Source organism: Urocampus carinirostris, chromosome 13 (assembly GCF_059441175.1).
Source record: "Urocampus carinirostris isolate Australia breed hairy pipefish chromosome 13, RoL_Ucar_1.0, whole genome shotgun sequence".
NCBI classification, from domain to species: Eukaryota; Metazoa; Chordata; class Actinopteri; order Syngnathiformes; family Syngnathidae; genus Urocampus; species Urocampus carinirostris.
The window spans coordinates 20,153,829-20,181,360 of NC_142361.1; the positions used below are offsets into that span (position 1 = coordinate 20,153,829).

General features: G+C 38.2%; 1 protein-coding gene and 1 pseudogene across 1 annotated transcript; one reads left to right on the forward strand and one right to left on the reverse strand.

The window, feature by feature from the left end:
* Positions 1-4,015: 4,015 nt before the first annotated feature.
* On the forward strand, positions 4,016-26,510 carry lrrfip2 (leucine rich repeat (in FLII) interacting protein 2). Its single transcript, XM_088350710.1, has 27 exons — positions 4,016-4,274; positions 6,121-6,285; positions 10,191-10,277; positions 11,139-11,198; positions 13,028-13,084; positions 13,186-13,224; positions 13,346-13,417; positions 14,150-14,197; positions 14,283-14,351; positions 15,092-15,181; positions 16,132-16,191; positions 16,675-16,728; positions 16,854-16,910; positions 17,220-17,291; positions 17,443-17,556; positions 18,227-18,268; positions 18,750-18,881; positions 19,241-19,312; positions 19,866-20,036; positions 20,147-20,239; positions 20,543-20,635; positions 21,146-21,247; positions 23,398-23,530; positions 24,168-24,338; positions 24,407-24,486; positions 24,553-24,657; positions 25,827-26,510. Exons 2-27 carry the CDS (start codon positions 6,196-6,198, stop codon positions 25,935-25,937), a joined length of 2,274 nt encoding a protein of 757 aa, XP_088206836.1. The 5' UTR covers positions 4,016-4,274; positions 6,121-6,195; the 3' UTR covers positions 25,938-26,510.
* Positions 6,844-6,932, reverse strand: LOC148353990 (U2 spliceosomal RNA; annotated as a pseudogene).
* Positions 26,511-27,532: the final 1,022 nt, after the last annotated feature.

The following is a 27,532-nucleotide window of genomic DNA, read 5'->3' on the forward strand; positions in this document are numbered from 1 at the left end:
AACACGTGAGTCACAATCATTAAAAAAAACTAATTTATTCAACATTTTATATTGCGCTGACAAACAAAAGATTGAAAAGTAGGCTTTGCAAAAATATTGGCCTCCCTTTGGCCCTCCCTTATTAATACTTTGTGAAACCTCCTTTTGCTGCAATCACAGCCACAAGTTGCTCTCATCTCTATAGGTTTTGCACATTTTGAAACAAAAAAAATTGCCCATTTTTCCTTACGAAACTGCTCAAGTTCTTTGAGGTCTGAGCTGGTCGTTTGTGCACAACATTTTTTTAGATCTTTCCACAAACTCTATAAGATTGAGGTCTGGGCTTTTGTTTAGATTTAGGGTTGTTGTCCTGTTGGAAGGTGAACCTGCGCCCCATTCTCAGGTCGGTTGCAGACTCCAACAGATTTTCTGCTAGAATCGCCCTGTATTTGACTCTATCCATCTTCCCATCAACTCTAACGATCTTTCCAGCCCCTGCTAAAGAAAAGTAACCGCAGGGGATAATGCTATGACCATCATATTTGACAGTGGGGATGTTGCTTTCAGGGTGATGTGCAGCGTCACTCTTATGCCCAACTTAACGCTTTGTATTTAGCCCAAAAAGTTACATTTTGGTCTCATCTGACCAGAACACGCTGTTCCAAGTGTTATTTGTGTCTCCCATGTGGCTTCTTGCAAACACCAAACGAGACTATTTATGGTATTGTTTCAGAAAGGGCTCTCTTTTTGCCACTCTCCTCCATAAAGAGCAGATTTATGAAGAGTACCACTAATAGTTGTGTCATGCACAGATTATACCACTTGTCTATGCCCGCAGATCATCCAATTTGATCATGGGTCTTCTGGTTGCTTCTCTGATTAGTTTTCTCCTTCCTTGAGTCGAAACTTTAGATGAACGGCCAGGTATTGGTATGTTTGCAGCTGTAATATGCCCTCTCCACTTTTATATTATTTCTTGCACATATGTGTAAATATTGTGAAATCTTTTTTTATCCCATTCCTGTTTTGAACCTTTCCACAACTGCATCCTGGACCTGCCTGGTGTGTTCTTTGGTTTTCATAATGCCGTCATAAAGCTTCATAATGCGGTCCGTTCAGGTGCATTTAAACTGACACTTATTGACAGCAAGGTGCAGTCTGTTCAAAATTGTTATTCGTTTTAGTTTGACTTTAAATCACTCAGATGTCATCAGGGAACTTCTGGAGCCAGTTGGCTGGGCTGAAAAAAAACGAAGGGCCAATGTTTTGCAACACCTACTTTTAATATTTTTCATTGTAAATATAATATACAATGTTGAAACAATTGAGTTCCACCTAACAATTTTGTCTCACATGTTTGTTCTTAGAAAGTATTTTCAGCTTTTTAGCTTTAAGTTTGAAGCCTGAAATGGGGCAATATGACAAAAAGTTCTTAAGGGGCGAATACTTTTGCTGGGCACTGTATTGTACTTAATTGTAGTGACCTTTTAGGTGAGAATAATATACAACAGCTTAATGGTTATGAGACACACATAGATAGTTTCATGTTTGTTGCAGCTGAGTACACGGCTGTCTGTCCCAGGACAACGAGACAAGTGTTTGGGTGTTTCTGAGTTAAAAGGGTAATAAAGTCGGCAAACAAGACTGTCTGGAACTCTTAAAAAATGTTGTTTGTCTACCCCGCTAGCATCACGTGCGTACTCAATAATTCAAGTTGTTTATTCCAGCATAAGAAACATTAAAACGCAAGTTCATTTAAGAGGTAGATTTGTGTTTGTCAACTCTAAGGGGGGATTGACGCAGCAACAGCTGCACAGAGGAATCAAGTGTTGCACATCTGAAGATAATTTGGGTGGAACGTTATCACAATATCCATGAAATCCAGATCATCATCACATGAAAGACGTACTAAATTGAGACTGCATGGCTGAGGACATTTTGGGGTTATGACCCCTGTCTTCTTTGTCAGCACAATAGCAGTGTAAGCTGAAGACAAACCAATCATTAGCTCCACGTAATGAAACAAAGCAAAATGCAGTGAGTTTTTAGTCGATTTATGAGCCTCCAGTTTGTTAACGAATCCTCAAAATCCAACTTGTAGTTGCTGAATTATGTTATAAGACTTTATATATGGGGTGACCGTTTGTACATGTATTGTGATGATTGTTACGTTTGAATTTTACAAGATTTTGTTTTATTATTACACACAGAGCCACTTTAGATAGTTCATCAGTACTGTTGAACACAAGTTAATTTTTTATGTTGCTGTTTTTATTCAGGTCTGTCATAGGGTTGTTGGTCATAGGGTTTATGTCATACTGTCCTTAACGTTGTAATTGATGCATATGTGCATTCTCACATACTATTATGGTGATGATGACAATAAAATTCCCATTATATTATTGCAAATTAGTGTGATTTGAAAGCCACAAGTCATGCCATGCGTATTGTATGATATGATACTTAAAGTTTTTTCCCACTGATTTAGTATCTAGTATTAGTATCGTTACATGTCACTGCCGGTCAATGCTGAGGTCAGGCTTATCTTTGAAGAGTGGGATGACGCTTCACTCAGAAAAACAACAGCGACCAGATGATGAAGGTGCTGTATCTGTGTCAAATCAGCAGCCCTCTCACGCTACTGGCAAACATGGAAACTAGTACCATCTGTTTCATGTGGGGGTGCACACCCCTACTCCAAAACAAAAAACAGCCTGACGACAGATGGGCACCGCCAGGCTGTACTTGCCCAAGACACAACGAATGAAGTGGTGCCCCCTACAACCCTGGTGGTTAAGGGATCCGCGATATTAGTAGTAGTATTACCATTACATGTTCTCCTTACTCAGTACTATTTAGAATTACATCTGTCTTTATTGTCGTTGATAACAACTTAGTGAACATTGTTAAAACTAGATTAGATGTGACACTCCAAGAAAAACATGTAATGAAGATTAAAGAGAGAAAAACAAAATAAAGAGCAGCACGGCGGCGCGTTGGTTAGCGTGTGTGCGGCACAGTTCTGAGGTCATGGGTTCAAATCCAGCTACCAACCTTCCGGTGTGGAGTTTGCATGTTCTCCCCGTGCTTGCGTGGGTTTCCTCCGGGCACTCCGTTTTCCTCCCACATTCCAAAAACATGCATGTCAGGTTAATTGGCCGGTCCAAATTGTCCCTAGGTGTGAATGAGCGAGCGAATTGTCTGTCCCTGTGTGCCCTGCGACTGGCTGGCAACCAGTTCAGGGTGTCCCCTGCCCACTACCCGAAGATGGCTGGGAGATGGCACCCCCGCGACCCTACTGAGGATAAGCGGTGCAGATAATGGAAAAAATGGAATGGAAAAAATAAAATCAAACAGATGCTACGATAAATAAGCAAACATATTTTCAAGGTAGTGCTTGAAGACTGGCCATTTTGTGATAAAGGGCTATATAAATAAATGTGACTTGACCAGTGCAATATAGTGCACGTAGGCAGAACATATACATGTTTCACAGTCTTGTGGGCTTGTTTAGGGTGGTGGTGGCCCTGGGGAAGAAACTGTCTCAGAGTTTGCAAGGCTTTGTTTGAAGGGACCTGTTGAAGTAATTTATTGATTGACTCATATTTTTCATGGACAATGCTGGGAATTATAACATTTGTTATTAGTTAACCACCGCCAAACGGAGACGCGCTTGCAACATTTAAGAAACTGTATAATCAGCTACTGCTCTCTTGTGGCTATAAAAGAGGCGTGCAGTTTAAAATACATCGGTTATATTTTAGTCTTATAACCTTAAACACGGTCTAGTTTAATTTTCAGCCTACTAACAGAGTTTATTGGAGTTTATATAATTCAAAAAAACCTAGATTAATTGCAGAACCATTACATTAGTGGCATAGATGTTTCTTTAATAATTCCAAACGGGATGCCTTGCGGCAAAGTTTTATAGGAGGGGGGAAATAAAGCGTTAAAAATCTGTGATGAAAAGTGGAAAAAAAGAAAAGAAAATGTTGATGTTGTTACGTCGTTATACCAGTAGCAACATGCTCACGCCGTGTCCTGAAACAATCTCCGATGCAATTTACAGTCTCTGAACGCATCATCACGCCCAACGTTACCAACATCCGGGAACTTTCTCTCTAACCAGTGTGGACACTAGTGAGAACTGGAGAAAGGCAAACCGATGACAGCTGTCAGTGGGGACAAAACACTTCCAAATTCTGAAGACAGAACTAATGTCGGACCCGTAACCCACGAAGAGTGGAGGATAACACCTTGGCCGTGTCGGAACGTCACTTACTGACGTCGAGAAGGTGACTTGTCTTTTTACGAGTGGGAAATATGAGTGGGAGAGCCTTGCCAGGTTTCACTGTCTGGTAAGAGAATCGAAGGCTAGCTTCGGTGTTAACAAGCTAGCGCTAGCTGAAACGGGTAGCTCAAATTCTAACAATTTGCGGTTGAAAGCGATTTCAAAACATATACACGTTTATACTTAAGGTACATTCTTGTTTCGGATTGGATACATTTGTCTTATGAGCTACGACAATAGTTAATAACTACTGAACGGGAAATGCTAGTTAGCTAGCTAACCAACTAGCTGACAAGCGTCACATTTTGCGTTAAGTGAGAATATTTATTGCTACCAGACATTTGCACAATATACTTGAAACGCTGCGGTTCCTAAACGGTTGGATCAACGAATATTTTTAGTCGTATTTGGGGTTTTTTCGTCAGTGGAAACTTGAAAGGGTTCAGTGACATTGGCCATTTGCAAATGGTTTACGCATGTAGTGTATTTTGATTGTAGACCATAACAATTCATACATTCATCTAAACATCAACATGTTCTGCTTTTGGTAACAACGTATTTTAAGGAGGGGATAAAAAAAAATGAATTTGATTGCATGCTAAAGGTCTTTATCGTCCTCTTGGCGCTTTTATTTCTTTTGTCTGCATCAGCCTGTCAATATGCAGGACTTTCCCAAATCATTAGAGTATTGTGATGAAGTTATTGTCCTTAATGCGATTATAAAAACAAAAACTTCATACCTTCTGTATTTATTACAAGAAAACTGAAACATTGCATGCCTTTTATTATTTTGATAATGCTGACTATGGCTTACAGCTTTAATAGTATAATTTTCCATGATATTCTAATATTTTGTGATAGGATATTTGAGTTTATATTACTATTAAAACAATAAAATACATAAAATAGTTTAGTTGATTTATAAGTCATTATGACATTTTGTTTATTGCATTACAGTAAATAAGGACCTTTATGACAACATTAACATTTCTGAGACAGTCCTATAATCTAGCAATTGAATATCAATGAAAAAGCGTTGCATAAGTCGTGACTGTGTTGATGTTTAGAAATACAGTGTAGTGTATCAACATGCTCAAAGTACTGGAATAGACATCTATTTCAAATAAGATACTACCGTAGGCTATACACTGTCTGGGGCCAACAACCCAAAAAGTTAAGAGCCAAAACAGAGCAAAAAACTAATACGTCTGGAGCTGCAAAAAAAAAAACCTTCCTTTTAAATGCATACAAATGAGAAGATTCATTTGTTTCATTGAATCAGAATGTATTTGTATAGTACTTTTCAGACACCAAAATGCAGCTAAACGTGCTGGATCAAAACATTGAATATACAATAAGAAAATCACCACTTTCCACGGAACATTAAGTACACAGACACTCACACAAAATGGGTACAAGAATACAGTATTAGCCATTTTATACTAGATATGTATTCTAAATATTTAAAAAAACATTGGAAAATTTTGACGCTTGTGTTCAAAATATAACTCCACCCCCATTTTCTTCCATTTCCAAACAAGTTTCAGGCAGCCACATGTGGTTCTAGAGCCGCATGTTCCTTACACATGCGCTATGTGTACTATGCTGCTGTCGATTCTTATGATTAGGCATTTTTACAGCCGCTTTCTCAATTTCCATGGTTGTCGCATTTCAGGGGGGTTCATGTCATGCACAACTGTTACATATGTGAGTATTACGTTTTTTGCTGATAAGGAGTCCTGGTCTGGGATGATCCCTAACATCTACAGCGATTAAACTTTCCCAAATCTGAAAGTGCAGTATTGTCTTATTCGTAACATATTGATACTTGCTTTCTGTTTTCCCACTAGGTTGTTACTACAGTCAAATTTACACCATATAGTCTTACACGTCGCAAGAGGATTTGCTACAGTTTTTGGGACAAAATGGGCACACAAGGCACTGGCAGAAAGCGTGCCCCACTAAAAGATCGCTTCTCTGCAGAAGATGAGGCCTTAAGCAGTATTGCACGAGAGGTAAGTCTTATAAGAAAGTTTATAATTATTTTTTCCATCATAGAATACACTTTGTTTTCAGTGCTCACAAAAGACATCAGTTCGTAATCTTATTTCTATTCGTTAGGGTATGATTTATGACTCAATGTAAAATGCAGGAAGTGTTTGAAGTCTTTATCAGCTCTTTATCAAACGGACATTGATCTGTAACCTGAAAGAAATTCAGTCAAATAGAAATCCACATTCATGCATGAAATGTTTGATGTACCTAAATATAAAGATATCAGTAGTAGTGTCTCGAACTGCACCACCCATTCATTCTCATTAAGGCTGCAAATATGTTGTAAGGGAGGTGCTGGATTACTTTTTTGCTGGGTAAATCGGCAAGTAAATCTGCATAGTGCCCTTAATACTAGACGGGGGGGGGTTGTAAGGTTTATTGTACTATATTCTTTAACAATTATCCGTCATCGGTCAAATCATAATACGCTACAAAGCCAAGGCGCCGAGACACTTGTTCTCAGCCAAGAGGCCGAGTCAAGGTCCTAGCCACAGAGCATTGCAGCGATCAGTCCGAATGCACCGTTCCTGGAGGTACTGCAATACCGGGCCGATGCGTGAAGTGGACAGAGCAAGCTCTTATTCCATCTCCGGTTTGCAAAAATCAGCACATGCCGACACTTTTAAAAACTCTTAATACTAGACGGGCTACGATGCAAGTTTGTGTATCTCATTCAAGCTTGATTTCATAACAAGAAAGTTCCTGACTACAACAACACTTTTGAGACATGGTCTTTATCCTGATTGCACACAAAGCTATGTAACAAACCTTATGTACAATGTGTCTGATACATGATGTATGATACCAGCATTTATGATGATTTTTATTCAGAAATTGTGATGAGTAGTGGCTATCTAGCTTAACCAGAGCTTACATGTGGATATTCAGGTTGTGCAAGGGACAGCTGGTTTCACTGCACCATGTTTTTGTCTGAGGGAAGCTATCTGTCTTGTAACAACTTGCCTTACTTCACTTTGTTCTACTTCAGGGCTGCCATTCTTCGGTTATTTTTTTCCCCCCTGTTACTACTAGTATGGAAGAACAGACTCATGGAAAGAAAACAATTTTTCCAACTCAAGTTGGAAAAGTGGTCAAGTACATCGGTGTGATTTACAAACTGTTAAGAACAGTACATTTCTCACCATTCTGTTTTTAAGGACTTTTTTCAACAATGACTCCCTTCTAAATGCTCTGCAGGTCCTCATTCTTGGGCTCTAAGCACAGGGCTCCATTTGCTTTCTTTATAGTCATGGAGGCCCGTCATAGAAACATGAGTCATCCGACCTACCCTCCTAGTTTCTAAATTTGACTCTCTTTTCAACAAAACAGTGATTAGATTGACTTTGTGAGGAGTTCAAGAGGGTCACTGTGCAATCTCTTGAGTATTTGCATTACAAATTAGCTCATAACTTGTTATAAAATTGTCTTTAATTAGCACAGATTATCAAATGTTTATATATATTATTATTATTATGGCTCATGGGGTAATAACTATCATATTGATAGAGCTCAGTCAGTGACCACTAGGGAGTCAAATGTAGAGGCTCACTATCAAACAGAGTTTTAACCTGGCACGTGATTCGATTTGGTGAAGAGTTGAAATGACCTGTAATTGATATATTACTCTGCCATCCAGTCTATCTATATTTTATTGATATCAAGAAAAAAGTTAAGGTGAGCAATGAAACCGGTACAAGAAAATTACATGAATGTCATTATTTTGATAAAAGTCACAAATATAGTGCAACTTAAACCAAGTATTTTAGATAGGATACATATTGAACTATTACTGGCAATACAAATATCTGTATCCCTTAATTACTTAAAACTCAATGTGCATAGTGCAGTTTATTCTGGCAAGCAAAGAGAGGTAAGATAAGCAGACTTGTCGGGACTTTAATGCAGGTCCACACCAAGTGTAGCATTAAGCTATAAGGCTTACACACAAAGTACTTTAAAACGCCTTGGTTTTTATATAGCTGGAGAGAAAGGGTGTCTGTAAATGTAAAAGCGGAAACAATACTTCTTTTTGCTCTCAATACAAATTTGCACATCTTAACACATCTACAGTAAACCAACTTTGAATTAGAATGAATACATTTAGAGAATCCCAGCAGTATACCACGGTCTCTAAAAAATAAACAAAAACAAGCTGTTTAATGCAATATGAACTCAATTTAACAAATTGCAAACAGAAAGGAAATGCACTTTTTAGAGTAAGATGGCCAAAGTCCTGACCACAACCCAAATAAAATCTTATAATATCACCACATCGACACCCCATAAATATCGCTAAAATGGTACAATTCTGTTTCAGAAGAGGAATGGTCCAGCATTTCTCAGGACTCTTGTGCAGGTCTGACTGAAATTACAGGAAATATTTTTATAGTTTAATGTTCCCAAAGGAAGGCCAACCTGTAATTAAACCCAAAAGTATTTTTTCCCCACCATATACTACTGACATTTGCTGCTGTGTTTAATTAAAACATTGAAACATATAATCGTTTATGTGCTTTTTGTGATAGTTGTCCATCCTTTTTACAGAAAAAAAAGTTTAGTGCTACAATTGTGGAATTTGTGTTTCAATTAGTGAACTGGTACCATAAAGTGCATGTCAGTGAGTTGACGCTATAGATAGTAAGAGGAAAACTTCACCCGCTTGGCTTTGCCGAGAAGCTCGGGGAGACAGACAACGTGACAGGTGCAAAGCACAGCGCCAGCCATCGTATTGGTATCCTCTTATGATTGCACAAATGCGTATTTCATTTATCCAGTGCCTACATGTAATGCTCTGAATAACACTTTTGCATCGCTGTTAGTTTTCTTGTTGCTTTACTTACTTTACTCATCAACAGTCTGTTGCAATTAAACTGACAATGGCCTTACAGCGTTTATCTTGTTTTGTTTTGTTTTTCTTTGAGGCAACACTTACATTTAGACCATGGTTCAGGAATCTATAACTCGAGAGCCATATATGGTCTTTTCACGAGTACCTATGGTTCAGGCAATTTTTATTATATTGCTTAATGCAGAGTCAATTGTCTACAAGCTAGCCAAGACAGTACTGATAACTTAACGGTTTGGTCCAGTATATAGGACACAATTTTTACTACAGTTTATAGTTAAGGTGTCAAACTAGCAAACCCCGTTTTGTTCGTAAATCTCTAAAAAATCCAAACTTCAAATAAACCTCATTAACAATTGACTCACAGAACAAACTTTAACTAAAAAAAAAAAAAAACGGTTTAGCCAGAAGATCTAGCAAAGTACCTAGAGAAATTTGATTGGGTGAGCAGTTGGAATGGGCAGAGCTATACACAGGACCGGACGCATGCGCTCTTTCTTCTTTCCCCAGCGCCATCTGCAAAGACGGTAAATACGTTGGTATTCTCAGTTGCAGTATTTTTTGATATTTTTACAAAAAAACTTTGCTTGCGCCTTGTTTTGAAACTAATATTTTGGACAAAAATGACAGACAAAATAAGTCTCAACACTCTTAAGTAACTAAGGGAGGGAGACAATTTTAAGTGGTAGAATTATATTGATATGGGATATGAGAAACCATCAAATGTCACACAGTGGAAAAAAAAATTGCTGAAGAATTAGCTTTTTTTTCTGAAAAGTGGGTTTGGCGGTTTTGTTGAATTTTGTCTGAAATATATAGTGTGACTCTCAATAGTGTGGTTTCAATGGCTCTTGGCCCAAAAAGGTTCCCGACATCTGATTTAGACTATTTACACTTTGATCCCACTGCAGTTTGCAAACACCAATTTGCTTTCTGGTAATATTTATTTGTTGCTTCCGAAGTTCAGAGGTGTACCAATTGTGAAGTAGCTAATAGGTTTGTTTATTTTGTGTCCCACAGGCTGAGGCCAGGCTTGCCGCAAAGAGAGCAGCACGGGCAGAGGCCAGGGATATTCGAATGAGGGAACTAGAACGTCAACAGAAAGAGGTATACATACAGTCTTTTATGTAATCATTTTTATTTTATACCGTTTTTTTTTTAGTGAGTTTTAAGCCTAATGGTTAACACGTAGATGTATTTCTTGTCTTAAAAATTCAGGTTTATATTTGGGGTTGTTTTCTCTTTTTTCCCCCCTTTTTATATTTATTATAGTTCGAATGGTGCTGTGTTAAAGTGTCTGTGCTGGGATCAGTGTTAAAAGTACAGCAAAATAAATTATATAAAAAGCTTTTGTAATGGATTAAGTCAAGTATCTTAACTTTTAAACTTAAATCATTCATTACATGCGTAAGTAGTAACCCTTTCAATATGATGTTTTTTTCACATTCATTCTCAATAAATCATATTTAACAAAGGTACCATTCAATTTATTTTTAGAATTATTGTTGACTTTTGTTAAAGTGCAACCAGAATTACTCCTTTAAAATGATGAAATACCAAAATGGTAAGTGGTTTATCTAATGTTCATCTGCTTTGGGTAATATATAAAGTGTTGCATTGCATCTAAAATCAACTTTTGTACATTGAGCTTTTGGTGGCATTTATAGAATTCCACACAGTCTGGTTGATGTATGAAAAAGTGATTCTCATTGTATTCTTTTGTATACCTCACTGTTAACCTAATGTATTACCTTTTAATATGACAATCTTTTTTCATCTGACATACAAGATTTGTGTTTCATTGAAGCTGAAAATTGTCTCACCATTGAAATGGAGATTAAAAATGCTACACGACCACACAAATACCAGCATTTCTATTTTGAAATAGTTGTGGACCACATTTGACGTCTCAGCAGTTTTGGGTCTTTTGTGATTGTTGCTTTTGCGGCACTTCCTCCCTCTGTCCAGCTTTCTTACCGCTCCTCTAGCAGTAGCAGCAAAAAATGGGGTCAGATCCACCAGTGGATGGTAGGCGAGTTTGAGTGTTGCTGACCACTAACGCAGCTTGTCATGTGGGATTGGCCTCCAGTCAGTTTTTTTACCCTTAATTCACCACACCCAAGCTACTGACCATAATACTCCACCTTGCTGAGATGGGAATAGATATGCATGCAGAGTTCGTACAGGTACATAAAATCATTGAAAATGCTTGAATTTTCAAGGATTTCAAGCAATTTGAGATTTCAAGGTCAGGAAAATGCTTTAAATTAGGGTGAAGTTCTTAAAAGTGCTTGAAATTGTTGCCATTGCCATGTTTATTTGGCAGTCTGACTTTATAGATTACGCAATATATGAAAACTTTTTTAAGTGTGTGAAAATGACACCGACACGCCTGCCCTGGCACGCCTGGCTTGTCATTATGGCGTTGTCCTGTGAAGAGTCACCGCCATCTACTGGTCGCACACAAGAGAACAGTTCCATTTAGAAAACCACCTTTTTTTGGTCGGATCACTTAGAAGAGCCGGTTCTTTCGGCTTACGAACTGCCTCTCGGATTTTTTGTTCTTTTGATGATATACTATCAATAACATTAAAATATTATGCACCATAGTATTAAGTAATTAGTAATTTCATATGTTTTGCTAGGGATCACTGAAAACACATGAAATATAAATTAAAATATTCACAGATCAACCAAAAAATTGTAAATTACAAAACAGTTTTTGCTTTTTACACAGTGAACAGATTTAAAGTCAAACAACAAAACTAAATCCCTAAAAATGCAAAACATTAAAATATTAACTCTTCAGTGATATAAATAATTGATAAAATGCAAAAAAAATTACCTATTTACAATAGTATTTTATCCAATTTAGACATAGATGCTCTGAAATACACGCAAAAAATATATAAATTAAAATCAGTAAATCTAAAAGCAAAATATCACAAGTCTCTAAGATTGAAAGATTGCATGCACTCCAAACAATTAATACAATTAAAATGAGTAAAAATTTGGCTCATTTTTCAGTTTTGATACATGAATTACTCTCTTTTTTTGCCTTCTGTATTGAATTTAATTATTATCCAACACCTATAGAACCCTTTCAGTGTTAGTAAACAAGTTTGACGTTGCAAAGCTGCGCATGCATTGTTGAGGCAGGATTCATGTCAGTTTATAGCAACCCATTGACACAAAAATATTGTAGATCATAGATTAAAACAGCTCAATGTAGCACAAATTATGTACTAGTAGCAAGATGGCGACTTCATTTTAGTCATCAAAGTCAACAACAAAAATTATTTTAATCGGCGCTAGATTTTTCTTTGGAGGTACTGCAAAGTGGAACATTAAAAATTGGCCTTGAAAGTGTTTGTATTCGACCATTAAACAGGTGTACGAACACTGCATTTGTTTTGGATTATGCTTTACTTGGATTAATTGATCTCGAATGTTCGCATTTTGGTTTGGATTTGATTATCTGGAGTTTGATTATTCTACTTGAACGATACTTTTAGTTACTTGTTACTTGCTTGTGAATGAACTGTATTTGCATGTTTTTTGCAAAGTATTTCTATAGTAATGACTCTGGGTAGGAGATAAATACTGTAGTGTCATGAGTAGTATTTACATTTTTGAATGTCAGAACTAAAATCCAAATAACAGCCACATTTGTAATACACGTCTGTTGAAAAAATATTAAAGGACTCAAAGTGACAGACAGATATTAAGTGATGCTAGAATGATTGTTTTGCATGGTTTGTGTTTTTCATAACAATGGTTTGGCCTTTTTCACTTTTGTAATTGAGCCTCTTCTACTTTCTGATTTGTTATTTTCTTATGTTCATTCTTAACTCCAGGCTGACTCCGAAAAGGCTAGAGCCACTAGTAGTAGTAGGTCAAGCAGCCATCATCGGGTGTGTATTTCCCCCTTTCTTTCCTATTTCACTTTTTTTTCTCGCTTGCTTTTCCTTTTATCTTCCTGCTCTCTTTTTTGGGGACATTTCAACATCACCAGGGCCCGGTGGATGATGTCATGTCCGTCCGCAGCTACAGAGTGCGTGATTTTTTGCAAACAGGATCCTTTGTTAAATATTTTTCTACAAAATTCTAGTTGACATTTCATCTTGTTAAACTTTTTGTGAATTAACCCTAATGTTTGTGTACTGTTTTTGAAGTCAACCTCATCAGCCATTCGGGATTTGGGCTCTAGCAAGGGTCGATCCAGTTCTCGTAGAAAAGACATATTGGTGCGTTTTGTCTGTGTGTGTCTGTAGTGCATGGGTATCCCAGTTTGCATATTTAATTGGATTAGATGTTTTTTTGTTTTTTTTAAGGAAGATACTTTCCTTGCATATTTCGTTATATCTAAGCCCTCTAGTGTAAAAATGACATTCCGATCAAAATTGCATTTCTGGAATTTTAATTCAGCAGCAATATGTACTTGTTTTATTGATCTAATTATTTAGGTGGGGAGCCTTTTTTCAATTGCTGCTGACAAAAAAAATCAGGGTCGCTCAGGGCTCAGTAATGTCAAACCATGGCTTACCTTTTTTTTGTTCAATTTGATCATGTGACTTCCACACAATGAGCTTCGATTGGGCGCTACCTGAGCCCAGAGATCTAAAATCCTTTTAATTCTGAGGCAAGTGGCAAAAGTTCTCTAAAAAGATCTATATGTTTGAATCATTTTTTAACTCATGCTTGATTGAGTCATATTCCCAAAATGCTGTATTATTAGAATGTGTTTGGACTTGTGCTGACTTCTTCAGGATTGCTAATAGTATCATGACCGCAAACCAGTAGGTTTTCATGTAGTAAATCACCTCTGTGAAGTAGCAGTTTGTCATGAAAATCACTGTTCTTGAGAGAGGGTTTGTTTAGTGGTTTGAAAAAATCCTGAATCCTTATACAATAATTAACAAGCATATCTGAAACTTTGAAACTTGTTCCCTTTTTTTCTCCTTGCTCCTCCTGTTCAGTCTGATGGTGCGACAAATAGCTCCACACTCAAGAGCTCACGTTCCACTGTATGTATTTATCTTTTGACATGTGCATATCTGATTAATCAGTGATGCTCATTAAGACAATGTGACTTTTTTATGATATAAACAGAGTTCTGTTTACAATGATCTACATGGCCTTAAAAAGTCGTCATCTAGCTCCTCCAGGAAGGATTTACTGGTCAGTAATACTTCATATACATAAAATCTGCTTTGACAGCATGTCACTGATGCACAATAGTAGGATTAATAAAGGTTTTGAATGTAAAATGTAAATATTAACCTACACATCTTAGCTTACTGGTTATCATAGCTGCAACTGTTTGTTTTGGGAATCTCTATCATCTATTTGTTTATTTAATTTTGATGCTGTTGAATCTAAATATTGGACTTGGCAAGCAAAATTGTGGCGCAGTAGTAAATTGATTTAGTTTTCAAAACAAAGTATAATTAAAGGTGGGGTGTGTCATTTGAAAACGTGCAATCATAACTTTAAGCCAAGAGTAGGCAGCAGTCACACATGTTTTGCATTTATTTCTTACACACGCTCTTCTTTTTTCATATTTTTGTTTGTTTTGCCCAGAACACGCCTGTTAAAAGCAAATTAACAGCACATAGGTGCATTAGAAAAAAAATAATAAGGGCTCGTCGAACTATATTAAGCACTGCTAGCACATCCTTGATAGAGAATATATTTAACCCTCAACTTTTTAAGGACAAGTCAAACCACGCACCCCACCTCTAAGACCTAGATCCTATCTTAGAAGAAATATGATAATCAGAAACTCTTTGTAGAAAGCACAATCTCATTGAAACTGAGGTGTTGCTTTACAAAATGTTAGATACAATTCAGAAGATGACAGTGTGATAGTCTTTCATTTTCTTACTTTTTGGGGTATTTTACTCCATTGCTCCCCTCAGACTGGAATGTTCCATGATCAAAGGAAGTACAGCAGCCTGTCGAAGGCCAAACCTCTGCCTCCATCCACGATATTCCCCTATCAACCGCGGGTCTGTCCTCTTATCCCTTATGTTTTCATTTCATTTACAGACTCTTACTAAAGTGTGACTAAAAAAAATATAGCTTCTGCATTATACTAACACGTTGTGTTAAGGCAGGCATGTTCAGGGGCAGTCATGGCTCGTGATAAAATTTTTATTGGTCCGCGGCCTTTGTAATAAAAGTAATATTTTTGTGTCCCACTAGTAATGCTGACTGCTGTATAAAATACATTTGTACAAAAAGAAATCACTGGATGATATTAGTAGCCCTTTGGCCACCTTGCCTTTGCTGTCTGCGAGAATTTTAGCCCACCCTATTTCTGACCTGGCAGCAGTAGATAAAAAAGGAAAGTTGACTGTGACGGGCCACTGCTTCGAGGACAAGTGGAAATTGGAGTATTTTTTCACCGAAATCCAAAACAACTCCGTCTGCCTCATTTGCCAAGAAACTGTGGTTGATATACATGAATGTAATATCAGGTGGCACTGCCAGACAAAACATGCTGACAACAATAAGCTAACTGGAAACGAACGCTGTGAAAAGGTGAAGCTACCGAAAGCTGTTTTAACAGGACATCAGCGATTTTTTTTTTTTTTTTTTAATCGAAACCCTGCGAGTCAAATGAAAATGCTACAAAGTGAGCTACGAGGTCGCACTGCTGATCGCCAAGCGCTGCAAAACATCAGGTGAATTCATTAAAGACTGTTCAAAAAGTGCCAGGCTGATTTTTTTTTTCAGTTTACCAAATGTGGCCCACTTTCTGAACAGTTTGGACAACCCTGTGTTGAGGTACAGCTCCACTAGCATTAAGTATTTGCCAGCCTTTTTGCGTGCAAATCCTGTTTAGTTCCTAGGTTCAACTAATCTTGCATCCATTTCAATGTACTGCTACTTCGGCTGCATGTAATTCTTCTCCTCACATGAGCTGACATTCCACTCTTCCCCCACTCTTTGACAGGCCACCACTTCCTCCTCTTCTTCCACCATTGGCACATCGCTCTCACGTAGCCATAGCATGGTCAGTTATGGTCAATTTAATGGACCGGCGACTTTGTTTGCATGTTGTCTTTCAAAGTAGACCTTGTGTGCCGATATACTGTACATGCTCCAGGATGCCTAGGCCAGGTGACTCAGATTGTTTATTTTTAGCTCCTGGACAATCTCAGCTCCTGGCAGAGGCCAGTGATTTATGCCTCGGCAGCGTTAGGTGTGTGTCAGTGTGATAAGTTTTCAAGATTAGATTTATTTCTGAAGTTAAGATTCCTATCTCCTGTCACAATTTGAAGTAAAAATGTGATGCTGGCATGTAAACTAAGAGCAAGAACTGATTTGGAATGACTGTCAGGATCTTTGCTGTAAAACACAGAAAGTAAACCAAACATTATAAAATAAAGCAAATGCCTCAGCTTATTGCATGACCCACTCAAGCTTAACAGCACCACAGCTCTGCACAGTTTCTGTTTTTGCTGAGTTCTGCATTGACTCGAATGTGTGCCCTCAGGCCTCTATTTATGACGACACCGCTCTTTATGGCACAAGTCAGGGTTCAAGAGCAGTAAGTCTGGTTACTGTAAAATGACATCAAAATAGCATACTTTGTGATTTTTGACCAAGTTCTGTCCCTCTTATCTTAATCATCTTTTGTTCAACATCTGCCATGGTCCATCCCCATTTGCACAGCGTTCTGAATATAGCTGGTACTCCTCTGGAACCAGTTCCTGTCGCAGCAGCCCTGTGGTGAGCACTCTAATCTGCTTCAAATCGCATGATCTCTAATAATGTCACACACAAAACTTCCCCTGCTGTAAGGCAGCAATGCAAGTTGACCATTCATAACATCACTCCCTGGCTTAATATAAAGGATGCTATTACTAGGTTGATACAGTGAAAGTAATTCTAAATCAAGATTTTTAATTATGTATTTCTTGAAATATTGAACAAATCCCTTTCTTTATCAGTAAATATTGTTGAATATAAGTGTAGACTCCTTGCAGTCTATGTTGCTGTGTGTGCTTGAGTAAAAAACTTTCTGCGTGGCCATCTCAGTGTTCCTCGGATGATGACACTACAAGCAGCGTTTCCCAAGAACACTTCAGGAGAGGCCGCAGGGACAGTGCGGTGAGATATAGGAACAAGATAGTGCTCCATCTTAAATGTTCTTCACTTGTCACACAATATCATGCCAAGTATTGCTGTTACGTTCTCATATTGTATATTGATGTATTTTACCCCCACCTTTTTTGTTTTGTATTGGGTTTGTTGGAAGTAGTCGTCTGACTTCTCTGACATGAGCGAATCGGCAGCTGACTATTTCAGCCGCTCCAATCGAAGGGGCAGTATTGTTTCTGATCTGGATGATTTGAGCATTCCAGACTTGGATGCTGTAAGTCCACAGCACTGCCTTGTGGTTTTGTTGCATGGTTTGTAATTAAAATAATTAAAAATTAATCAGGTTTAGTTTGTGGCCTAGCGAACTTGTGACTTACTTTGGGAAGAAAGTCTTCAAGGACATGTGTGTGTGTGTGTGTGCATATGCAATGGGTATAGTTGACATCTTAATCAGTGTGCCACAATACATGGGTACACTACTCAGCAGCTTGTTTTTTTTTTTAATTAATTTACATACATTTTAATAAATGCTCGTGCGACTAACATTTTATTATAATGGTGACAAAAATATTTTTAATACTAATGTTAGCTTCTCCGGTTCATTGCCAGCCTTGGCCTGGTTTAAGGAAACTTGTTTTTTCTGTGGTTTTCAAAAATTTACGAACGCTTCATGGACAATTGTACAATATTTTGCTCTCTTTCTCTGAGCAAACCTCTAGCGTACAACCTGTGCATGTTGAAAAAATGTAAGAATATTTTAGGTTTTAAGGAGTAATAAATTGTAACGATCAGTTGTGTTGTCTATAATCCAGCACGTACCCTCCCTAATTCACCTGAGCTCTTTTTTCTCTATTTTCAGAGTGGACTACTGCAAACGTGATTACTAACAGTTTTTTAATGCTTAAAATGTTCCTCATATAATATATTATTTTTACCTCTTTCAGCTGGACGAAAAATGTGACAAGCAGTATTCAGATTACAGTCGGGTGAGCACGCTCTTCAGTTTCCTAATGTGGTAGCAGAACTTTAGATTTTTGTATCTTACAACATATGGCATAGTTATGCAAGAAATAAGCAAAAAAAGAATTAAGATGTTTTTGTTTGTTACACAAAAACCTCAAGCCCTTACCTTAGGTGGATATATTTTGTATTTGGGCATTATCTAACCCTTTTTGTTTTATCTATTGGTTATCCTGTTAACTACTGTAAAATCCAAGGATGTAATGTGGTAATTCAGTGACGTGGTTCTAAAAGGGTCAGAATGCTATGTGCATCCCAATTTAAAAAGTGAAATCAAAATTTTATGAGTATGTAATTTTAATCACAAATATCTTCGTTTATCAAACGACTATAGCAAGTGGCAGTGCCAACTGTAGACGGATTTCAGTAATGCACAACTAAGAAACTAATATTGTGTGCTTTTGCATTTATCTTCTTGAACTCATCTCACGTATGTTGTTTTTCCAGCCATCTTCCCGTTGTGCCACCCCGGGCTTGTCAGCAGCAACTTTAGCCTCGCTTGGTGGAACTTCATCGCGAAGGGGCAGCGCAGATGCAAGCAGCAATTATGATCCAGAAACTAGTTTGAGCGAACTAAGGGTAAGGGCAAACAAACAACTTGTGCAGTAAAAATTACTATTTATGGGGGCATCGGTAACATTGCAGATGAGTAAGGGCCTGAACATCAAACTGCTATGTGTATTACACTATGTGCAAAGCATTGCTCCTTTTTATTCCTCTTCGCTGTTCTCAATGTGTCCTTTACGTGTGCATTGGAGAGTCTAAGATGTGAGGTGATCTTTGAAATATTTTCCTTACTTGTGGGTGAGCTAGTGCTGCATATTTCAGCCATATTGTCTTTTAAAATATGGTAGTACATGTGCTCTGTAATCTTTCCTTGATCATCCCCACCCTCTTCTGTAGCTCCAGTTCAACCGTCCCCTCCATTTGTTCTACAGGATATCTATGAACTAAAGGACCAGATTCAGGATGTAGAAGGGCGATACATGCAAGGGCTTAAAGAGCTGAAGGTAGAGGGGCTTAAACTCACGGCATGACTTCTCTTGTCCTCCAGGAGCCGTATGGCATCTCTAACCTCCCTGCCTACCCTTTCATATCTTTCACCACAGCTCTCGCTAACACCCTGCCATATTATCGGAGCGCTCCCTGTCTGAATTGCAATGTCATTTATTTTGCATGATCTTGCTGCACTTCCTGTTTTTATTATAGTTACTCTCTGTAGCCACAAGTGTCGACACTCCTACATTTCTGTGTAAGGAGTCACAGTGACATGCTCCACCTGCTGACTAATAGCAGGGATGTTTTGAATGTCTGAATCTATAATTGTCTCAATTGTAACTTTCTTTCTGTACTGTTTAATGCAAACCTTCAGTTTTTGAAGCGGATACTTTTTGTAATTTTCCTTAAATTACAGTAGTTATTATCTTTTAGATTACTTCTTAGATAGAAAAAGGCTTTAGAAGAAAACAATTACTCAAAAGGTGAAGGATAATTTTTGGTCAACAAAGAATGTTCTGTGCTTCAGTCATGGCTCTTAAATTAACATTTTGTCTTTCATGTCAGGAATCCCTTACCGAGGTGGAGGAGAAGTATAAAAAAGCAATGGTATCGAATGCACAGCTCGACAATGACAAAGGCAACCTCATCTATCAAGTGGACACGTTAAAAGATGTCATAGAGGAGATGGAAGAGCAAATGTCAGAGATGAAGCGAGAACTAGAAGAAAAATCAAAGGTGAAATCAGAGTATCTAACAGTTTCAAATTCACATTTTATTGTGTCAATTCTCTTGCTGAAAGTTAGTGTGGTTTACATCACATATTTGAAACATGTTATTTGTTTCAGGAACTAGAAAGGCAAAAGCATACATGTACTGTCCTGCAGCATAAACAAGAAGAATTGAAAGAGGGAATCCGTCAGCGAGATGAACTTATTGAGGTACGTCTAACATGTGAGCACAGGCACACAGCACTGTCAGCACAATACACGTGTCAGTGGCTCTATGCAGGGGATCTGGTAGGACTCATTGATAATGGCTGATATACACTGGCCTCCCTTTAGTTTTTGTGTTTTTGTTTTTCCCCTGAGTCAGTTATCATCACAATCTTTCTCCTTCCTTACTGCTGTGAAGTTTCTCACATGTACCAATTGCTCTGCGTATGTATGTCCGTATGTCTTCCGTTCAATATATCCCTTCTGTCTCGTCCTTTGCATTCTTGTTACTCTCCATCACATCTCCAGGAGAACCAGTGTTTGCAGGCTAAGTTAGATGTTCTCTCCAGAGAGGTGTTTGACCTGCAGGAAACCATAAACTGGAAGGACAAAAAGATTGGGGTAGGAAGTCCCTCATAGATTTCTGAGAGGCATGAGATGGCCCGGCATTCAAGCCAAGTTGTCTCTCACTCACTGCACAATGACTCCTCTGTTGTAGGGGGTGCACTCACATGTTGCAGTTTGTGCATGTCATAATAACAGGTGTTTAAAAAATTGGCTATGAACACTGCTGCATAAAAAACATGACTGGTTTGGGTTATATAAACGTTTGGCACAAATAGAAGAGAAATCATGGAGCATGATGTGCACATTTCACACATGAACAGAGTGATAAATTATGAAGTGTTGTTCACTTTTCCCTCCTTGCACAATCGGTCATTCATCCTTTTTCTTTCCCTCTCCTTAAGCACTAGCTTCTTTCTGCTTTGTGTACTCTTTCTCTGTTGATTTAGCATGGACGACGCATGTTTGTGCGTGAGGCACTCTTAAGCATGTAAGAGTGCACGTCTGTCCACTGTCAAACTTCACTACCTCTTGTCCATTCTTGTCTCCTTTCATCTGTGCGGCCAGGCCCTAGAGAGGCAGAAAGAGTACTTTGATTGCATTAGGAATGAGAGGGACGAGCTCAGACATGAGCTTTCTGACCTCAAGGGGAAGCCCAATCTAGGAGAGGTAGGTTGTCCCATAAATTGAATACATATAAAGCTGAGATGTTTGTCGCTTGTCAGTGATGAGTTTTGGTGTTGTAAGTTTTTTTTTCCAGAAAAAAAATGTTTAAAAAGAGGCCACAAAGTTATCTAAGAAGGCGTTTAATAGCAGAACTGCAGGTCAAAAGTTCATGAAATGTCAACAAATCACTCACTGCTTTTGCAACGTGTAAGTGGACAATGTTCAGCACGGTTGACGTCTACCTGACTATTCTTCACATACACAAAAGAATGCCAGATTACGCCTCTCACATGATCCATTTACTAGGTGTTATTTAACTTTCTCATAGCTGTGTTTGAAGAACTTGTCTCGTGAATGGTCGAAGCTATAAACAACTATAGATATAATGTTCTTGACTTGACAAGAAACGATCACATAGGGATAATCCATCCATCCATCCATTATCTGCACCGCTTATCCTTAGTAGGGTCGCAGGGGTGCTGAAGCCCATCTCCAGCTATCCTCGGGCAGTGGGCAGGGGACACCCCAACTGGTTGCCAGCCAGTCACAGGGCACATAGAGACGGACAACTGACTCACTCATTCACACCGAGGGACAATTTGGACCAGCCATTTAACCTAACATGCATGTTCTTGTAACGTGGGAGGAAACCGGAGTACACCCAAGAAAGCACGGGGAGAACATGCAAACTCCACACAGGAAGGTTTGATCTCACGACTTCAGAACTTCCGCACACGCGCTAACCACTGTGACGTCGTGCTGCCACATTGGGATCCTTTTGGTTTTGTTTTTTTTTTTAAAATCTTGGTTTTTTTGTGTCTTGATGACCCGATTTGTGCATTTGTAAAACAAATTTAAGACTAAGGTTACATTTCATCATAAGGCCTCTTAGGTAATTTGAGTTGGCAACTTTTTATTATGTTCTAATCATGATACTTGTGGTCATTTGCAATTCTCAATATCTACTGTAAAATTCGGACAATAGAGCAAGTGCCCACATTGAAACATTAGATATTTACAAAGACAGATGGTACACAGAAACAGTTTTAATAATACACGGGACCTTAACTCCAGTTTGCACAAAGAAACTAAACCAGAATTAATCATCATTTTAAACTGCCATATGACCACATGTTTGCACCTCTTCTGTTACTTTTATATAGCCGACAGTAGCTCAATACTGGTTTTTATTGCACAATTTTTTTTATTTTATTCTACATTTTATTGTGCATATTTTCTTATTCCTATTTGTGCGTGCACTTGTGGTGGAGCTTCGTTATACTTGTGTAATGATAATAAAGGCATTCAATTCAATTAACGTTCTGACGGCCTGCCAGTGGGTTGCAGGACTTCTGATAAACAAGTACGTGTCTGTAAGATGTCACTAGTCACTGAAATATGTCATATCTTTGGAAAGCCTAAACTCTTGGATTCAATATAGGATGACTATTTCAAAATATACTCATCAGAGAAGCATCACAATCAGTCTGAAACAAGATACCTGAAAACTATAAAGCCGGAGTAAATCCCTTGGCGGTCTTCTACTTCTTTGAATGTCTGCGAAAATGGCTTTGTCACATCAAGGACAATCCATAGAATCCAACAGTGTAAAATATTTACACCAAAACACACTATAATGTTCAAGATAAAAAATCTCAGTCCAGAATTCTGCTATAGCAGGAATCTGAATCGATTTCGTAGTCAAAACGACGTGAGCAACACAGAAACTCCTGCCACTCGAGGAAAAGATTTGCTGACCTGGAAAAGCGCAACATATTCTGAAACATATTCCACCTGCCTCTCTCTTACCTTTACTGCTCGGGCACAGCTGGCGGCTGTTGGAAAAAAAATGCACAAATTAAGCGCACCATTGCACAATCCGCAGGATTGAACGGCTGGGGTAAAAAGTAACATCTTATAGTACAAATTTTTACGGTATATTAATGTGGTGCCTTGGGACAAGAGTAAACAAACCTTACCTATAATTGCAGTAAACACAATTTGCACATATGAATGACATCTTGTCTCTTTTCAGTGAGGAGAGATGACTTAAAGAAATGGTTTTGGCTCTAATTAATCTTGTATCTGGTGTTGAGAGTAGCACCAAATTGTAGATAAGTGGTTTCAATCGCTTTTATTATGGTTTTTGTCAGACACACGGGCTAGTCATCATCCCAGATGGCACACCAAACGGAGATATCAACCACGAGCCCATGCCCTCAGGAATCACTGTGGTCTCACAAGAAGCTGCCCAGGTACTGGAATCTGCAGGAGACGGCCCTCTTGGTAAGTCCTATACATGTTTTTTGGTGTATTTTCCAGCGGCTCTCAGTAGTGTAAAAATACTTAATTCATTTAAATGAAACAAGATTGATTCAAATAATAAGTAAAACGCACATTTACGGTTCATAAACATGACTTGTTAGTTTCTTAATTTGTCATCATAATACCATCCTGAGACGCCTTTTTTAGAAGCTGACACATTTTGCTGTCATGATCCTACTACAGAAGCCCAAATGATGATTTTGCAAAGGTAGCTTGACCCGGTGGTGATTTTTGGACATTCCACAGTTGAGCCCTGCATGTGTTGGTCACACAGTATTCCCGTGATTCAGGCATCTGGCGGTCATCATTATCTACTTTTTTTCAACTATTTCCTTCTCCGGCCACTCATGTCAGCCTTCTTGGCTAATTGCTATGGCTAACCGCTATTGTTTGTGTTAGTTTCTTTGTGTATATAAAGCTTGCTTCTTACTTTAGCGTCACTTACCCTCAACAGCAATACATGCCAGTGACGGTCACTGAGTTCCGTGATTCAGGGTCCACTTGACAAATTCTTGTTAGGTCTTACAATATTTTACTGGCATTTTTAGTTGCTGTTCTTCAGAATGGGCATTGCAATGTTTTCCTTATGTTTGAATAGATGTCAGGCTACGGAAATTAGCTGAGGAGAAGGAAGAACTTTTGGGTCAGATAAGAAAGTTGAGGAATCAGCTGGAAGAGGAGCGACAAAAACATTCGAACGGGGATGGTGTTTACACCGACGGCGAGACAATGGAGAACGGCACTGACTTGCACTTCATTGAAATGCAGAGTAAGTTGACCATCTAAATGTTTAGCATTCATCATACTCTAATTTGAATCTTCGAAACTTTTTCTCAGGAGACGCCAACAGACAGATTAGTGAATACAAATTCAAGCTTTCAAAGGCAGAACAGGAAATGGGTACAATGGAACAAAATGTAAGTAGGCATTATCATATTTTTCTTAGATAGAGAATTGATTATGTTCCTTGTCTTCTACCTCAGATAAACAGGCTGGAAGGACAAGTGGCCAGGTACAAGACTTCTGCTGACAACTCAGAAAAAATAGAAGATGAGCTTAAAGCAGAGAAGCGAAAACTCCAAAGAGAGGTAACTACAGACTGCATGAGGGACTTTGAGATTGAGGGAAATGGTTTGAGTTAACTTTACTCTGTTTTTACTTTGTCAAAGTTAAATATAGCTTAATATTAAGCAATGCTTAATTATTAGATACAGCTCACTTGCCATCACAAAGAAGTCAAATCAAGTCACATTTATTTATATAGCCCTCAATCACAAAAACGTCTCAAAGGACTGCACAGGATTACAAATACACAATTACCTGATCTTAAACCAACATCAGAACCCACACAACACATTTTAAAATTGACTGGAGCCAGAGTATTGGGCACAACAGCGATGTGCGGTGAGGTTTGTGTTTGGGGAAGAACAGTCTCATTTCCAAAAACCTCAACATACATCGGGGAACTCAATTTTGTATTTCTAAAATCTGCACCGGATTTTAATCCACAGGATTAACCAGTCATTAGAATGAATTAATCTATGTCCATTTCTTACGTATAAAAAAATACCAATGGGCAAATGTATAGTACAGAAAAGTAGCACATTGTGCTGCAATTAAGCTATTTGTATGCTTACTGTGTCTGCAGCTGTCAATCATTTAGCATGGAAATCAGTATTAATAAATTAGCATTACAATATACGCAGGAGTGCGGCAAAAACATAAATGCTTGGAATCTTACCAACAAGTAGTGTCGGCTGATTAAATATTTTAGTTAGGCAGCAGGTGACTACGTAATTATATTTTATATTTTTCTTATCGGGCTAAAAACTATGACGTTATAATAGGCTGTAATCAGTACGATAACGGTCAGCCCGATAATCATTGTGTACCCCTCCTTAGTAAGTAGTGTCGGCATGTACAATTATTTTTTTTTAGTGGCAATACTCGATCTCCTCTCTCACTTTGTCATGTGCCCAGAAGATGAAAGCTTAAGATCAGTCGCATGGCTTTGCATGTGTACACGCTGTTTGAGATTGTATGGGCTTTTGAATTTTACTCAGGACAGTTCATTGAGTTCTGTTTGGAGAATGTTTTTATCGCACTTCTGCGTATATGTTGGTGTCAAGTTTATTTCATATTGACTGCTGGGCTAGTTGATTAAGATTGACAGTTTGATATCTGTGGTGCAGAATTTAAGATCTTAGTAGAAAAAACAAGTATAATGTGTCTAATCCACTATGTCCTTGCCTGGCAGCTCCGCACAGCTTTGGACAAGATCGAAGAGATGGAGATGACCAACAACCATTTGGTAAAGAGGCTGGAAAAGATGAAGGCCAACAGGAACGCGCTCCTCTCCCAGCAGTGAGGCCGAGGCAGCATCACCGCACTTGCCCTTAAAGTCGCAGCGACGACTGCCACGTAGCGCCTGGAGCACTCGTGCGCTCCACGCTCCGACATTTGTAGCTCACCCCAAAAACACAAACTCAATCGTGAACAGGGCTGCATTTTCTCCGCCAGCCAAAAAAACCTTTTAGTCTGCCCCTGCCGGCAGCTGTAGAGAATCAAGCGTAACATCAATAGGAGGAAATTTCCGGTTTCACTTTTCTTGGTGCGAGATTTTTTTATTCACATGATTTAAGTCTTTTCTGGCTGGGTGCTCGGCTGTTCTTTTTTTGGGGTTTGACTAAGTTGCATGAATGAGTATCCGGATGCTTTGAAAAACTCACAACTGCTCTGGCCCTGCACCTTCCAGCTTCCCTCACAAAAGTCAAGTGCCTTCTCCATCAAACAATAATGGTTTTAACTGGTGGTACAATAATGTATTTAATGACATGCAGATGGATAATATAGCCAGCCAACTGCTGCAGTTTCCTTCACTTTTTTGTCAAATATTTAAGATTTCTTGAAAATAAATGTGTAATTTACATCTCGGAAATTACTTTATTCAGCGTTCTCATGTCTGTAATTCTGATATCATCAAAATATCTTTGCTCAAGATGTATCTTTTTCCCCCCTTTCGGTGGTAACTTCAAACCAGTAACCAAATTTTCCACACTTATTGTGGCATTAAAAACAGGAGTGAAGGCAGAAGTTCAAATCCACCTCCCGAGATTGTGACTGTAAGCCATGGAACGTTGGCAAGCTCAAAAACTGACTTCTCATAACATATTTTGGATGCAGGTTACAGACCCAAAAATAGGCCTGGTTACAGTTTATGTACTCTTAGTCTTTACTTCAACCACAACAGCCTTTTCTTATGACAAATTAGAGTGTTTTGAGGCTACAGTGATTCCTGCTAGTTATTGCAAAACACTGCTAGCAAATACTACACATAGTTCGTATATTACTATGCTAGTTTATAGCACAATACAAAATATGCATTTCGTTTGAAAACTAAGTAGTGCTCATTTTTGTTTTGACAGTGTTGATTGTTCCTTGTTTTTTTGTTGCAGTAACGCCATCTGATGACATTTGCAGTAACGGCAGGTTTCTTCTATTTAAAGTTGTCTCAGAATCATTTTGATGTAAAAATGGTGCTCTTAAATGCTACCATGAAAACATTCAGAATCTGAAAATTCTCCATCTATTCTGATAAATAATCTACAATTTTTGGCAGTTTGGGATTATGTGCAAATTTGTGCCAACAAACTCGCTGCTTATTAATATATTACATTGAATTAAAGTACATATTTTATAGATTTGTTTTAACTTGTTTACAATATATAATACTTATACTGAAAAACGTCCACTCAGAAAGTTAAGAACTCAGTTTGTCCAAGAACCACTCTTGACTTTAAAATGGCGCTCTTAGGGACAGTGTGTTTTGTTTACTTCAAGTGGTTGTTAAAAAAATAATCAAAAACTATGACATTGATTTAAATAATAAGCAAAAGAACTCGGACTATCCTAAGCATGTGTTTGTTTTTTAAAATACAGTGGAACCTCGGTTCTCGACCATAA

Bases quoted from the DNA above. Each gene is read 5' to 3' on its own strand.
- lrrfip2 (XM_088350710.1), top strand. From the start codon at position 6,196: ATGGGCACACAAGGCACTGGCAGAAAGCGTGCCCCACTAAAAGATCGC. The intron at 17,557-18,226 runs GTAAGTCCACAG...TACCTCTTTCAG, and splicing joins GCATTCCAGACTTGGATGCT to CTGGACGAAAAATGTGACAA. The intron at 24,487-24,552 runs GTAAGTAGGCAT...CTTCTACCTCAG, and splicing joins TGGGTACAATGGAACAAAAT to ATAAACAGGCTGGAAGGACA.